This window comes from Musca autumnalis, unplaced genomic scaffold (assembly GCF_047663935.1).
Source record: "Musca autumnalis isolate F117 unplaced genomic scaffold, ASM4766393v1 scaffold_1, whole genome shotgun sequence".
NCBI classification, from domain to species: domain Eukaryota; kingdom Metazoa; phylum Arthropoda; class Insecta; order Diptera; family Muscidae; genus Musca; species Musca autumnalis.
The window spans coordinates 125,851,998-125,869,745 of record NW_027411644.1 but is presented as its reverse complement, the minus strand read 5'-3'; the positions used below and the strand labels follow the sequence as shown (position 1 = coordinate 125,869,745).

The window sequence follows — 17,748 nt, the reverse complement described above, 5'->3', positions numbered from 1 at the left end:
CAGAAAGAGTTGTGGCACCGTAGATGCAGTTTTAAATGTAATACAAACTATTTGTAGTGGACTGGATAATGGCTTTTGTGGTGTTGCAGGAATATTTTTCGATCTAACAAAAGCATTTGATCTTGTGGATTATGATATTCTGATTCAGAAACTGAGATATTATGGAGTACAGGGGAAGGAATTATTGCTATTTAAAAACTACTTATCAAACAGGAAGCAATATGTGCAAATCAATCAAACAATGAGTGATATAGGATCAGTCAGTTATGGCGTTCCGCAAGGTAGTGGATTAGGCCCACTGTTGTTTTCAATTTATATGAATGATTTACATAACCTTTGTCTGTATGGGAAACTGATTATGTTTGCAGACGATATATGTCTACTCTATCCGTATAAATATGAAACGGAACTTAAAGTTCGCATGGAACGTGATGCTGCCTTGATTGTTGAGTATACAAGGCTAAACAAATTAATGCTTAATCCCAGTAAAACGCATGTAGTCAGATTCAGACCTCAATCGCCATGCATTAAACGTATATCAAATGTTAATATATGTTTTCAAAAATATTAAAAATGTTGGTCATCAAACTTAAAAATTGCTACAAAATCAGGATAGCTTTTACACGAGAAATCGTAGCAACTTAAGAATAGCACGATGTAGATTCGAAAAAACGAAACAGAGAATTGATTATGATGGTACTAAGAAGTTTAATGAACTGCCTGTAAATATAAAACCCCTTTCGACTGTTTCATGCTTTAAATCTGCGTGCAAACAATACTTATGCGATATGAAAGAAACATTTCTGATGTAAATTTGTTATAAGTAATTTTTATGTATTCTATATACGATCCAAAATCATTAATTTTCCTTTTTTTTAATCTTGTAAATATGTTATAATGTTGCCAACTGCCTCAATAATTCCATTTGGGCGCTGGGGCTTTACATAATATTTTGTTGTAATATTAAAATAAGATTTCAATAAAGGAAAAAAACTTAACTTACCATCTTGATGAACTTATTGTCCTCCGTTCTCGACCTGAAACATTCCCATCATCTTGCACAAATGTTGACCGTTAAATTCAAATGGAACTTGGTAACTTCTTCATAAACCTCCTCCATATTGGGGCTGATGTTGGTGGTGGTGGCCCAACTTCTTCCTATCCCACTCTAATTCTATAGCCACCTGAAAGTGTTGGTCACATCTAAACCGATCCCATCCACGCCATTCTCTTTAAGTTTCTAGACAATTTTATGAAATTTTTTATTCGTATAAACAAAAAATTTTATAGAATCAATCGCGTAAAGTAAAGTTGGGTGCCACCGTGGTGCAATGGTATGCACACATAAGGTCGCGGGTTCGATTCCCCGGCCAGGCAACATCAAAACACTTTTCAACGGTGGCAAAATACCCCTCAGTAATGTTGGCGACATTTCCTGAGTATTTCAGCCATGTAAAACTTCACTACAAAAGTGGTGTTTTAGACACGCCGTTCGAACTCGGCGATAAAGTGTAGGTCCCATATCATTGAGCTAATATGAATCGGGGTGCACTCATTGGTATGAGAGAAGTCTCCCTTGTCCCTTATGGGATGTTTGTGGAACAATTATATAATCGGCTATTGCTTCTACGGCTTTTCTATGGTTATGTCAAAATTTTCGATAATATCGATATAAAAAACTATTCATCGATATTGGCGTAAAAAATTAAGTATCGATAATATTGATATTCCCATCGATGGTGTGCCAGCTGTACCTGATGGGCCAATTTCAATGTGGGCGTTAAGTCTGGGGTAGGGTTATGTTGGGTGTTAAGTCACGTCGCCATAATATTTCACAAATTGGAATACCTGAGCGTCTTTATGGGGGATATAATTAATTTTGTCATTCCGTTTGTAACATATCGAAATATTCATCGGAAACCATATAAAATATACATATTCTTGATCGGCATAAAATTCTAAGTCGATATAACCCTGTCCGTCTGTCCGTCCGTCCGTCAGTTGACCTAACCATTTGTTAACCACTTTTAAAAAAATATAGCTTATGGTTATATAGTTATGGTGATTGAAGTGTAAAAAACGCATAAAAACAGGAAGATGCTTTTCCTCGAGCTATAGGCTACTTAGAAGATACCAAACAGTATAATTTATTTCCTATTTTATATTATTTAATTTATTATTTGCATGTAAGCTTTCGAAAATTGGATAAACCAATGAATTCGGTTGAAAAATAGATGAGATATGTAATTTTTATACCCACCACCACAGTATGGAGGGTACATAAAGTCGGATTTTCCGTGTGTGACGCATTGAAATACTTATTTGCAACTGTATAAAGAATACATATTTTTGATCAGAATAAAATTCTGAGTCGATCTAGTCATGTCAGTCAGTCAGTCTGTCGAAATTAAAATCACTCCAAATTATTATATCGGTCCAAATTTAGTTTAACTTCGAAGAGGGCCATATCGGTCCACCTTTAAATTATTTGTGATGTCAAAATGTGTTGAATAGATATTTTTGTTTAATCATTGAAAACGGTTTTATTTAAGAAATCATAGATGAAATTCTTTAAAGTATGTTTGGACGATCTATATCTCGTAGAAATATTATGATGTGCAAGGTATGGACCAGATTTGCCGCGCGAGCCATTTTAGCGAAAAGTTTCGAATATCAATGGGGGAGGTACCTGAAGAAGTGGACCGATATGGCTCATCTGCGAATTTAAACTAAGTTTGGATAAAATATTACGAAGGCCACATTCTGGACCGAATCGGCTGATCCGTTCGAGAGTTATTGTGAGTTCAGTCAGCCAGACGGAAGGAGATAGCTAAAACTACTCCAAATTGACTGAAACAGATTTCGTCCAAACATAATTGAGGTGTTCAGCGCCAAACCGGCCTAACCCACATGCCTACAAAAATCAAACAGACTATAAAGGTCTAACCAGAACCTTTTGAAATAACTATTAAAACAATTCCATATTGCATTGATTAACACTAGGTAATACTATCTTCTAAAATAATACAATATGACATTTTTTGGAATTTGTTTCAAAAGGTTTCAGTTAAATCTTTACAGTCTGTTTGATTTTTTGTGCATGTGGGTTAGGCCGTTTTGGCGCTAAGCGCCTCAAGTGGGATCTAAAATAATTTTGTCGATAAGACACATTTTGATCGTATGAAAGTGTATATAACCTCGTTAGCCTAAAGGCTGAGGGCATAAAAATGCCATACCAAAACGTGGACCTATGTTCGCAATTTTGAGGGGGATATTGTCTTTTCGGTTGATAAATTTTTTGACCAACTTGAACTTAGAAAGCCAAATTTCAGCCATTAAAATTAAAGCAAATATATTTATAGATAAAATCTTAAAAATAACTGAAATCGTGCGGTATCTTTATATGGGGGCTATACCTATGTCCATAATTTTTGGTGCAGATTTGATCACCCTAATTGCCAAATAATAGCTAATTCCGTCTTTCCAAAACTTCAGTGTCCTATCTCAATTTTTGTGGATAATCAATTTTTACCATAGTAAAATGGAAATTGGTGTTCGAAATTGGCGCGAACACTACATGTGTAGAAGTAAAAAAATTTATTTCTATGCTGTTTTATTGATATATTTTATCATTTTTGAACGAAAAAATGATTAAAGAGTGGTATTGAGTCTTCTTTGGGCCTACAAAACTTTTCCCCGAAAATGTGTCAGCACTGGTCCACGTTTTTTATTACCCACAATAAAACGGTACCGCCCGATTTTCTGGGGTTTTCAGGGATTTAGCTGCATTATCCTATAAAAATGGTTGTAATTTAATACATATTTAGTCTTCCTTGGGCTACTAAACTTTCCTTCAGAAATTTGTCAGCACTGGTCCATATTTTATATAGCCTATAGCGATTTTAGGAGTTTTCAGGATTTTAGCCGTACTCTCCTACAGGAATGGCTGAAATTTAGTATTTAGTCTTCTATGGGGCTATAATAACTTTTCCCCCTAATTTGTCAGTACATTTCCACGTTGTGATATAGCCACTGACATTTATGATAAATACCAGTGTTCGAAATTTCGATCAGTCAACTTTGCACATTTATAAAGTCGTGCTTGAGCATATAAATCACCTTCTTTATATTTTGTGAAACGGTTCCATATATTGGCAATAATTCAGCATGATTACTTTTTAAATTTCATATTTTTTTAATTTTTTAAATTAATGTAAAAAGTATCCAAAAATATAGGGTTCAAAAATGTACCCCTACCATCTAGGAGGAGGGGGAGTTTTCAAGGAAGAATTTTTTATTTGTTGACAGATGAGACTGAAAATACATACTTGTTTAAAATTTGTTTACTGTTCAAAAAATCGAACACCAAGTACGAAATGGGTTAAACAGGTAAACAGAGACATACATATATTAACATTATCTAGGTATGCTATATGTATCTGTTAAGAAATTACTATGCTCGAACCAAAAGACAATGTGCATCAAATGTCATTAGGTGTATATTTCGCTTCTTTCGGAATATATTCTGTAAAATGGTGTGAACGATAACTCTCGATGGGAGCAATCGATTTGGTCCAAAATTTGCACATCGTATTATTTCATCCAGTCATGTATCGGACATAGTCCACATCAATTCCGTTCTTCGGGTACCTCCCATTCAAAATGTTTGTTTTTATTTACATTTTCTCTATAAATTGGGTTCAATTTAGCATTAAGAGTTCATAGTGATCAAAATACTTCTCCGCAAATAAATATGGACATAGGTCCACGTTTTGGTATAGCCCCTAAACAGAAATTCCGTCCAATTTCAAGTATTGTACAACATTTTAGCTGACCAGATAAGGTTAGGTGGTAGGTAATTGGTTTACGAAGTGGTCAAACAAATTCGCCTAAAATTGTGGGCAATGGTACGGAAAGAAAACTAGTTCAGAATACTTCATGGTGGACGTTTTTACTTGTTTTTCATTAGGTAAGTACCTAAATAAATGATTTAAAATTCTGTATGTAAAAACTATACTCATGGCTACGCCCTTGGTTGGGGGTATAAAACTTTCCACCTGACATTATTCGGTATAGGTCTTTATCTTCAAATAGCCCCATAGAACTGTACCTCCCCATTTTCGGTATGTATTTTGAAGATAGTGGCTTAATATCTCACCGAAATGGCTTAAATTTGGTATTTAGTCTTGAGGGTATACAAGTTTCCAAATAAAATCGGTATTTCCCACATCTTCATAGAACTGATTTTCCAAATTTTCAGTATTCTGAAGATTTTGGCTCCAATATCCCACCGAAATGGTTTAAATTTGCTTTTTTGTCTTCGTTGGGGGCATAAAACTTTCAATCAGAAATTTTTCGGTATAGGCTCACGTGTTCCTTCCCTGGGTACCCTGGGATTTTAGGTGTTGTGCAGTTTTAGCCACATTATTCAATCGGAATAACTGAAATTTGGTATTTAGTCTTCGTACGTACAAGACATTTATTCGGGTCAGACAGTATAGGTTCACTTTTTGGTATAGCCCCCTTATAAGCGTATCCCCCATTGACGTTTTTTTTTTTTTAATTCTAGTCACACTTTTCTGCCGAATTGATCATTAATTGGATTTTTGTGTTCCCAGAAGATAGAAAACTTACTCACAAAAAAGTGTACAGATATATCAAGGTTTAAGTCTAGCCGGTATTGGCCAATTTTATGTATTTCGAGGAGTCAAATTTTCGAACCGATATTTCTGTAATTTAATATTGTGTGTTGCCAGGAGTTCAAAAGCTCAATTCCTTAAATTGTAAATCACTTCTACTGAAATAGCTGGGATATTTGTTATTACAATTTAAATGGATAAATCTCATGCATTACTGACTGTTGCGATATCTCCGCTGTTTGACCACCTACGACATTGCGTTGGCAGAGTTCTTTTATTGGCAGAGTTTGCTTATGGAATACCCCTACTAGAAGCGGGGATATTTGCAAAAGAATAAAACGTTGACTTTTTCTCCAAATAAGTTTTTGTCCATTCAGACCCCTGAATATTATCCAACCATCACCAATAGGCTTCTTCCTCTCTGGGACGCCCATCAAGACCCAAAATTTTCTGACGATCCGATCAAAATTGTGACATGTAGCGTAATTATTTCGGTGTGTTACAAACTTTGGATAAAAATCAACTTATAATACCCTCCCCACATATTTGTGTACGGTATACAAATTATGGCCTGTTTCACGAAGACGATTCGAATTGAAATTCGTTCGAACTACTACCAAACATTTGTTTGATTCATTATTGTTTTCCATCAACAAACATATTCCACAATAACAGAAGTTTGGTAGTAATTCGAACGAATTTGAACTCGAATAAATTTTTTAACATTGAGTAATTCACCAAACAAAAGCAATGGCATTGTCATTACAAAATAAAAACTAAAATATAAAATTGGTTAAGCGCGTTTTACCATACATATATTGGCTAAATAAAAATATACCTCTTTCCCACACAACTTTAACTTTTCTGTGTAACTTTACTTTTTGGCAAGTGATTTTATTTAAAGCATACTGAGTATTTCAATAGAGTATATCCTTGCCTTTACTATGGCAACTAATTATCTTACAATGACAGAAATCTAATTATGAGTTTCTTTATTTTCAGTACGACGACACTACGAAGCCGGCGACTGAGGAACAATCGGATTACTTAGCTGATGTTGCAGAATCAAATAAACAGAGCGAGCAAATATATGGCATAGACGAAGGCCCCTCTACCACACAACCTGAACCCGAACAGGCTGTAGAAACACTATCCCATTACCTACTGTCTATTGTTTATATGCCACACTCTATGCGTATGGTTTGTTTGACAAATCTCTTTTGTTGGATGGCACATGTCTGCTATTCCTTGTATTTTACGGATTTTGTTGGGGAGGCTGTATTCAAAGGAGACCCAAAGGCACTTGAAGGGACACATTCACAAATTCTATATGAGGAAGGTGTGCGTTTTGGTTGCTGGGGCATGGCTATGTATTCATTGTCGTGTGCTTGCTATTCGTACGTTATTGAAAGACTCATACAGCGTTTTAAGTAAGTATAATAATATTTTGGCAAAAATGTTTAGTCCCCTGAACACGTCATTATCTGTCTTATTTTGGCTTATTTTGTATTTGTAGTCATAAAAATTTAAAAACAAAAGTGTATTCATGTTAATTATGTATATTGCGTTTTGGACTTAAAATGCAAAAAATAGAATAAGAATTTACTGACTCATTAGGAAAATGTATCAAATGAAATTATTCATGCACAAACCAAATCGATATAGCGTGCCGAGGATAAAAAATTGACTTGAAAGAAACTTTGAAGTATTAGTACAGTATTAAAGTATAGTGTTGGCTGCACTTAACGGCAAACAATGTTTCAGAAATCAATTTTCCTGGACAAAGGCCCAATTTTTGTCGTCACCGATTGCTAATTTCTATACGGGATTCGATAGTAAACATATTGAAAGTAAGGAAACCAAAAAAATTACGTCAAAATATTGTAAGAATGTATGTGGCGTGCTCCTAAAGACGAAAAAGTGTCCCCATTTTAGAAAATATGAAGTTTTTGCAGATGTTTTAATTTTCTCCAGGTACTAAATTTTAGTGAAATTCCAATTTTAGTGGACCAGCACTTTCAGGAAACAATATTGAACAACATTTTGTTTTCGCAAAAAGTTTCCTGAGTGTGTCCTCTTTCAGCCCATATATACTTTTGTACAAGTCCTGTTAAGCCCGCTTAAATTTATTAAAATTGCTTGGATAAAAATGTGTGTTTTTATACAATCAGCATTTATGATAATGAGGGTATATACTAGGCCGGGGCGATTTGTATGGAAGGAAACAAATTTTAACGGTCGCCTGGAGTTTCTGATTCTTGGGATTGTACTGAGCAAAAAAGTCCATTAGACCATATGTCTACGGTGAATCGAGCCCCAGATTTTGACTTGAAGTTTTTTCAAGGTTTTTGGATATTTTGGCATATAACAGCCAAACCACTGAGATTTTCGATCCAGGACAAAGACAAAAATTGTAGCCAGGACAATCATTAAGTGAAATTCCAATTTTAGTGGACCAGCACTTTCAGGAAACAATATTGAACAACATTTTGTTTTCGCAAAAAGTTTCCTGAGTGTGTCCTCTTTCAGCCCATATATACTTTTGTACAAGTCCTGTTAAGCCCGCTTAAATTTATTAAAATTGCTTGGATAAAAATGTGTGTTTTTATACAATCAGCATTTATGATAATGAGGGTATATACTAGGCCGGGGCGATTTGTATGGAAGGAAACAAATTTTAACGGTCGCCTGGAGTTTCTGATTCTTGGGATTGTACTGAGCAAAAAAGTCCACTAGACCATATGTCTACGGTGAATCGAGCCCCAGATTTTGACTTGAAGTTTTTTTCAAGGTTTTTGGATATTTTGGCATATAACAGCCAAACCACTGAGATTTTCGATCCAGGACAAAGACAAAAATTGTAGCCAGGACAATCATTAAGAACTCTCTAGTACATCGCAAAAGCATTGGAACGTTTTTTTAGGTTATGGCTTCGAGAAGGTGTACATTTTTCGGAAAATATCGATAAATGACACTGTGGTACAAAATGGGACTCAAAGTCAGTGGGTGGAAAATTCCTTTTGGAGATGAAAGCCCTTTGTGAGCGTACATTTGTGCATAAGAACCCAAAAAAATTTTTTCACCATAGGTCAAGTTTCTGATATATCGGGTGATTAATGGTTTAATTTTGGCTCCTTAATTTGAGAGATAATAGCTAAACAGTGATATAGTTTAGCTATTGTAGCTTAATTTTGAGATTACATGTCTTCAGTCAAATCGAATGGCGCATCTTTTTGAGGAATATTTTATCCCTCTAACTCACTTCCTTCCATGTCCTTTTCGTCCTTTCTTTCTTGAACCGTAGTAAAAGTACCACAAGACGAGATTTTACAAATATTCTACAAAAATGTTGTCCAGAAGATTTTTGGTACGGTTCTCATTGATGGCTATTCGACATTTCCCCGTTTTCATGGTCCTTTTTGACATTTACCCAGTTTTTGTTCAAAAAACTATGTTTTGTTTTTATGTATATTCGTTATTGGTCTGTGGTGCTTCTGAAATACTTACCATAAATAGCTCTTGTAATGACGAACACGTTAATAACAACCGGATATTCTGATATTAAAACCGGTTTTATGTAACCGATTAACCGTATATGTGCATATATCATTAGAATGCTAATAAAATTGTCAATCAAATGATCAAGTAGCTGATTACAACTTTGTTAGTTCCGATGCTAGATCAAAAAATACCATTTTCTTTAACTGATTTTAAGAAATATTATAAACTAGCAGACCCGGGTTCTCGTTGCTGGCCCGTCGTATTGAGTTTTAATGACAACTTTTAATGGACTTTATGCTTTACAATTCAAAAATAGGTATTTTTTACCTCATTTCTTCGGGTCCATTGTCAAACCAAGTTATTCATTGAGGATATTAAATTTATCAACAGATTTTGTCTGTAACCTTTCTTTTCTCTTACGGACTTTGTCAGATTTGTTCGCCCATTTATGCTGATAAGGATTTATAATCGCCCATTTCCCCTATCTTTATCCTAAAATGATATAATTATTAAAGATGAAAAAATGGTAAAGTCAAATTCTCCCGCTTATTAAGAAATATATGTTTTTAGTTTTTCATGGCTGTTGGACCGTTGAACTTCACCATTTTTGGAGATTTGTAAATATATATTTTTTTCTTAATAGGGGAGATATCGTGCCACCTGAATTTCATGCCTACCACGGCAGATTCCACAAAGTTTCATGAAAATCGGTTCGTTAGTTTTCGAGATATAACATACTTAAAAACTGTCCGTAGTCGGGACTTCGGGCACCAGGAAAGAACATTTGATCGGGGCGCAACAACCATTGTAATTTGCAAGTCAATGCATTCATAAGTTTAGCATATATAGCGATTATAAAGTAACAGGCCCCCGAAATTCATCAACAAATATATAGCGTTTTGGACCATGGTACATTCCTTTTCTGATAATTTCATGAAATTAGGTTCAGTAGTTTTGAAAAAATAATGTATTGAAGAGAGTGGTCGTGGTCATCAGTTTTCAAGATAAAACACTTAAAAAAGTGGACGTGGTCCGGTACTTTGGCTCCAAATATGTACTTAAGGTCAGAGACACAACCCATTGTCTCCCAAAGTTAATGCTGAATTGAATTGCCACAGCAAACCTGAAGCATTTGCTGCAAATTTCATGGAAATCGGTTCAGTAGTTGTAGAGATAAAACATATATAAAAAAGCTTGGTCGGGTCTTTAGGCCCGAAGGTGTTACATACAGTGGCGACCAGCTAATTAGGGACAATAATTTCAGTTTATAAGGTATTGGTATAAGCACTATCCTCATAACACATCCTTCAAATAGGATTTTCACCCTAATTACTCATCCAAACTGATTAATAAGTAATTTAAGGATAAATGTACACCCAGTATGGAGCGGTACTTGTAGTGTATAGTTGGGAATGACGTCTGGGGTTACTAAAAATATAGTTTTTGTTATAAAGTGCCAAAAAAGATGCATATTTTTGGTGAATTAATGGAAAATAAGGCCAAAACGCATTATTAGGGATTATAGTAATACTTCGGCCCCTTAAAGGACTTTTGGTGGGGGTAAAGCATGAAGTCAGTTGTATACACTATAAACTAACTAATGCGATCAATCATTATATAAAAATATCCATAAATTAACCTGAAAGTTAATTTTACTACTAATGTCCCTAATTAGGTGGCATGGACCATTTTTAGAAAAGTGGGTTGCGCTTCCCCCACATATGGGGAATCTCAAAACATTTTGACATTACTCGATAGTGCTTATACCAATACCTTTTATGCAAAATTTATTTCATCAAAATCTACACATTTTCAAATGAAATCGAATAATCTATTAAACTGAATTTATTGTCCCTAATTAGGTGTCCGCCACTGTACATTCGTTATTATTGCAAATGTAGCGTTTTTTTTGACATTAAAACAAAATAATCGGCCTATTTTCACCGGGGGCCATCCCTATACATTCCCTGTTCAGTAGTTTTGTAGATGTAACATATTTTACAAAGTGCGCGTTGTCAAGTCTTTGGGTCCAAAATAAGTACGTCAGATCGGAGACACATCCCACGGTGCTCTTGAAACAATTTTAAATGGAAGGTGCTTACACCTCGGAAGTTTTTGCGGATTCTGATACTACAATGTTTATAGATGAGAAAAATCAAAAAACTAAAAAAATCGCCAGAGCGCTTTTTAAATAAATCGCGATTTAAGTTAAAATTTTGGGGGTTGTTCAGTTTTCACAATTTTTCTTAGAAACCGCAAGTCCTATTAAAATTCTAGTCGGTTTTACCCTTTTTGAGATACAGAAGTTCAAATTTGGACAACTTTGGACAACAATTCAATTCAATTCTGTATCGCCCCCTTATAAAACAATGTCATGACTGCAAATTCACAACTTAAACTTATATATCTAAAACATGGTACAACTTAGGATAAATTATTTAAGCCAGTACGGTAGAGAATTTTCACAGCTTTAAGATTTTCTCAGGTCCCATATCGATAAGACATACGGTATTCAAGCAAAATCGCGAAACCCTAACAAAAAAACTTAAAAATGCCAACTGAGTTTCTTTATCTCAAAAATTGTACAGGCTGGGAACAAATGATAAACGTCAATCCTCTAGAGAATTTTCACAGCTACAACATTTTCTTTAGTTCCATTTAGATTGGACTTGCGGTTTCCAAACAAAATCGATAAGACATACGGTATTCAAGCAAAATCGCGAAACCCTAACAAAAAAACTTAAAAATGCCAACTGAGTTTCTTTATCTCAAAAATTGTACAGGCTGGGAACAAATGATAAACGTCAATCCTCTAGAGAATTTTCACAGCTACAACATTTTCTTTAGTTCCATTTCGATTGGACTTGCGGTTTCCAAACAAAATCGTGAAAACCTAAAAAACACCTAAAAATGTGAATTTTGACCGTGATTTATTTAAAAATCCCTACAGCGATTTTTTATTGTTTTTGGATTTTTCTCATCTATGAAAATTGCTGTTTCAGAATTCACAAAAACTTCCCCTGTGTAAGCGGTTTTCATCAAAAGTTAGTTAAGGCGCACCCTTTATGACATTGTTTTATAAGGGGCGATACAGTCTGTGCATTGTTCCAATTTGAACTTCTATATCTCAAAAATGGTAAAAACTACGAAAATATCATAAAGGTCGATCTTGTAGAGAATTTTCATAGCTACAAAATTTTCTGTAGTCTCATTTTGATAGGATTTGCGCTTTTTAAGCAAAATCGTGAAAACCTAAACAACCCCTAAAAATGTCAACTTAAATCGCGATTTATTTAAAAAGCGCTCCGGCGATTTTTTTAGTTTTTTGATTTTTCTCATCTATAAACATTGTAGTAACAGAATCCGTAAAAACTTCCGAGGTGTAAGCACCTTCCATTTAAAATTGTTTCAAGAGCACCGTGATCCACAATTGTCTCGCAAATTAATTTCCAAGCCGATACATTCGTAATTATTATAAATATAGCATTTTATAAAAAATAGGGTATAGGGGAACTTCCCAGCCCCCTCCGAAATTCAACTAAATTCGTAGCCCATTTTAACCGGGGGCCATCACTGTACTTTCCCTGATAATTTCAGGAAAATCAGTTCAGTCGTTTTTGTAGAAAAGATAAAAATTGAAAATTCAAAAAAAATGGGCGTGCATAAAACCCTAAGTCGGGTTATGGCGAACATTTTACAAAAATAATTATTGAAATCGGTCCAGCCGTTCTCAACTGATGACGTTGCCAACGAACGACATTTGATTTTTATTTATACACGCAAAAAAAAAACGGCCTCTCTAACATATGTCCCAAACATATATATGTTTGCAACAGTCCCAAACATAATATATGTTTGGGTCTGCAAACAAATATATGTTTGGGTGCAAACAAATATATGTTTGGGTGCAAACATATATATGTTTGGGTGCAAAGATATTTATGTTTGGGTGCAAACAAAGATATGTTTGGGTGGAAACAATTTTATGTTTGGGTGCAAACATTTTATATGTTTGAATGCAAAAAAAAAACCAACCCAAAAGGCAAAAAAAAACAAACACATGCACCAGTGGGCGCTTACTGAGAGCAAGAGAGCGTAAAATTCAATGTAAAACACTTTGAAATGTGTGCTCACTTGCTCTCAGTAAGAACTCACTGGCTATCTCTATAGTATACACACAAATGTTGAGGTTGTTTATTGAAAGGCAAAAGAACAACAAACACATAGGTACATATTTGTGAAGAGTGCAGTTTAAGGCCTGCTCTCAAATCGTAAAAACTTATATTAGCTGCCTCCATTACGACAGTGCACTTTTTTCAGGGGAAAGTCCATACTTCCTAAGAAAATTGTCCAAAAATCCAAAGTGCCTGGATCGCACGATAATTCTCGAACGGATCAGCCGAATCAGTCCAAAAGACTTCGAATCCATTTCCCTATTGCGACGGTATATGTTTTTTTCAGAGGCAAATCCTTACTTCTTCGAGATAATGACCCAAAACTCCAAAAAAGCCTGCCGGCACCAACTGAACTATATAGTACGTAAGATAACCCTCGCAGGAAGAAACCGATTTGGTCCAAACGTTGTACATCGTATTATATAGACGTCAGAAGTATTGTGTGTTACTTCTTTTCTTAAGGTCCGAGACTGAGGGTATATCTCTGTCAGCCGACTGTTATTTTTACTTGTTTCTTACCGTTTTCCCATATGAATTATAGTTTTTTTACGAAAAGAACATTTTTTGGTATAGATGAGTTTTTATATGAGGTTTAGAAAACCTGAGTATTTTTTTTTATTTTTACAAAAATTTTTGAAAAAAAAAAATATTTTAAACATTTAAAAAAATGTTAAAAAATTTATTTTTTTTTTAAATATTTTGAATTTTTATATTTTTTTAATTGTAGCCCACTCAAAATAGACATGTGTATTTCGGTGGAGAGCTAGGGTTTAACATCAGAAGCAACGTCCTAAAAGTCCTCATCGATCCCATGTGTGCAAAAACGATATTCGCGATCAAAGGCCATTTTCGGATGCATTATTCAGTTTTTTTCTCAAAAACGGTAGGACTTAGCAAAAACCGACTAAAGTAAAGTTGTAGATTTAACAATGGTCTACACGAATGGTTTTTAATATTTTTAAAAAAAAGACTAATCATTTTCGAGATATCCCGATATCTAAGATATCTAAAGTTAAATTCAAAATTAGGCGAGTAAGTACATTATGAGGCGAATCGATTAAAATAACCACAATGTGTTATGTATTTCCATAACCTTTCAAACGATATCCACTTTGCATTCGGTACAGTAGAGCCCGGTTTTTGGATCTGGCCTTTCGGGTCGAATAACCGACGAACCGGATCCGCCGCTCATGGAAATTACACATTTCCGTAATTAGAGCAACAAACCCCACCTTCGGACAAAAATTCAAAAAATAAGAGAGATTTCGTTGGAGTCATTCCCGTTGGGCTTACAATTACACATGTGGCTAAAATGGGCTATTATTGAAATTCGTTTTTTTTAAGATAGGTAATATTGCGCTCTTCAAGGGAACATATATGTTTTGGGGGACAGAACCTGTTACCCCTGTTATTTTAGCCGGTTCGCCTGAATATGCCCATGTTTCCCTTATACAAACATACGTATGTGCATAAAAATTATGTGTTTTTTAGAACCGCTATATCTCCAGAATAGTTCGTTCTACGAAAAACATTATAAAGACCAAACTTGTAGATAATTTTTCTGTCTGCAATATTTGCTCTAGTCACTTTTTGATTAGACCAATCGTTTTCAAATAATACATCCGAAAACCTAAAAAGTCCTTAAAATTTTACCTTTGACCCCGAATAACTTTTTTTGCACACATGTAATCGATGGGGACTTTTAGAACGTTGCTTCTAAAGGATACCCCTAACTTTCCACCACAATTCAGCTTTGGGGGAATTTTTTCCATTTCAATGTCTGTTTTGACTGGGCTATTGGTGTTTGATCTTTTTTATTAGATTGGAACATATCTTTTTCTTTATTAGCACATTCGAAGTTCGGATATATGCGATTATACAATATTTGCTACATTTTTAAGTGATAAAGTGAACATACATGCTCAATTTAAAAATGCTTTAAAATTCCATTACAAACTATTTCTTGCGAGCACATTCGCGATTATTGGTACCTGGGTTACGAAAAAATCGGGGTTTCAAATCTGTTCGTGTTCACAAAATTAGAAGAAGATTGGAAAGAAGCCATATTTAAAAATTCCAATTGTGTCGTAATAAGAAAATGTATATACATATAAATTGTTAACAGCATTTTATATCTATCCGTAGATGCCTAAATATTTGCGAAATTCATTTTTATTTTCGCTAACTCAGAGTCCATAAAACTCAATAAAAAAATAAATTAAAAACACGCACGGAATTTGGACAACGCGTAGAAAAATATGAGACCAAAATTATAAAGATTGGGTTTATAACATGCATATTACAGCAGCAACCAAAGACGAAAACATATTTGGAATATTATTTCAAAAACATTTATTTATTTATTTATTTATTTATTTATTTATTTATTTATTTATTTATTTATTATAAATTTAGCTTATAACTAAAAAAATTACAAACTAAATATAGGCAAATAAGGCCATGACATCTAAGGTCTTAGGCCAAATGGAACATTAGTGGATTAGTAATTAAATTCAATTTCAAATCATATTAATTATTTTTGTTGCTTTAAGATATGTTATCATATCTGACACATAATTATCGCGAAGAAAATTCAAAGTAGAAGAAGGAATAACGTTATCGAAAATAGACCTCCTAATAGTATATTTCAAAAACATATTTTTTGGTTTAATACGAAAACTTGGAGAATATTTTTTTGGAAGTTATTCTACTATTTCTCTAAATTTCCATACAAAACCTGAAGTATTTTGCTAAAACTTCTACAAGGAAAATAGTTTGTCATCGTGAAAGTATATTTGTTTTCAGTGATAAGCAATATAATTAAAAAGTAGAGAGTAATATTGAAATTACAACCAAAAGAACACACAAAAGTTAAAAAGCGTGTTAATATTATTATTACAGTTGCAATTTTTAAAGACAAAAAATAGGTTTTTAAATAAATTTACGTATCAATTTTCGTGTTTGGACTGCAATTATAAGGAATCCGTACTGAGCATGCTCTTGAGATATACAGTGCATGGAATAATTATTTTGACAAGGTTAAAAAATGATGTGTTTGTTTTTTTTACCGGATCAGTCTTCTACAAAAATATGAAAAAATATTCTGGCTAATCCTTTACTAGAGTACTTAAAATTAGTAATAAATTTTATTAATTCGAAATTTGTAATAGAAATGAAATTTCACTGCGTGGCATAAGTATTTTGACAAAATTATTGTATTGATTTTTAGACCTCAACAATTAAAAATGTCTTATTTATACTTTTGATTATTATCAGTTACGGTAAAAAATGTATTTCACACACATCTTTACCATTGTGGACTCATTTATGGATCGATATTTCAATGATATAGGGATATTCAAGAGATTTATCATTAACCAACATTTTCGATGGGTTTCTCTTATTATCTCGGAATATTTTGCGGATTTTTACTTTTCATGTGAGTAAGAACATTTTATCTCTTAAAAATGTGATATTTGAAAAAAGTGACTTTAAGTTTAAACCCGAAATACGCTCAAAACTTAATCCACAAAATTCAGCCTTACGATAGTTGCAGTGTTCTGCAAATAAATACATACATAATACCTCGATCAGTTTACTACCATGTTGCTATGAAATATCGTTCAATGTGCCAAAATATTCATTATAGTCCACAGCATTAACGATATAAATTAAATATCGCAGTATTTTAAATGGTGGATCAGACTAATCTTATGCCTGGGAGCATTTGGGCATGAAAATAGCATTAGAAGGACAGTTATTTCACAAAGATACCCAACTTTTTGGCGGTTTTTTGACTCAAGCTTACTGAAAAGTGTATTTTAAGATGAATTATGTTCAAATATATTTTTATCAGTCCATACTATGCTCTACCACAACGATTTTGGAGTAAAAATTTGATTGACAATTTTTGTAGCCATGCCTTATCAACCGAGTGGAATAGCAAAATATGACTTCGTATTATTTTTTTCTAATGTCTAGAGGTAGTCTTAATAGAGAACTTCTTTTGACATCGAAATTGTTCAGAAGATGAAGATTTGTGTGCATAAGTAAGATTAGATTTGTAATTCTGCTCTAAATCGTGCATATTTACAGGTGTTTCAGTCTTTTGATATTTATTCGTTATTCGCAATATCTAATCACTAGCTACATTTATCATCGACACTGTCATTATAAATTTTGTTGCAACTTTTGACACCAACATTCTCTACTTTAATTTAAATGATATGACTGTCAAGTACACTTTTACTTGAATGTTAATAATTTAGCTAAAACAATTAATTTTGGTACAAAAATGTACGATTAAGTACCAAAAGTAACATAATTATGACGTGTCAAAATACTTATGCCGTTTTGCTTTTGTCTCCCTATTTAAACATTTGGCTATCTAATCAGAAATTTAGCTGGAATTTTTTGATCCATTAATTTTTATT

General features: G+C 33.7%; 1 protein-coding gene across 1 annotated transcript in view; it reads left to right on the top strand.

Moving 5' to 3' along the window:
* The window catches only part of lovit (loss of visual transmission), a 206,105-nt gene that overhangs the window by 145,388 nt on the left and 42,969 nt on the right, over nucleotides 1-17,748 (top strand). Inside the window, exon 5 of the mRNA XM_073992423.1 lies at nucleotides 6,642-7,069. Within this exon, the coding sequence (XP_073848524.1) occupies nucleotides 6,642-7,069 (428 nt within the window). The remainder of the gene's footprint in view (nucleotides 1-6,641; nucleotides 7,070-17,748) is intronic.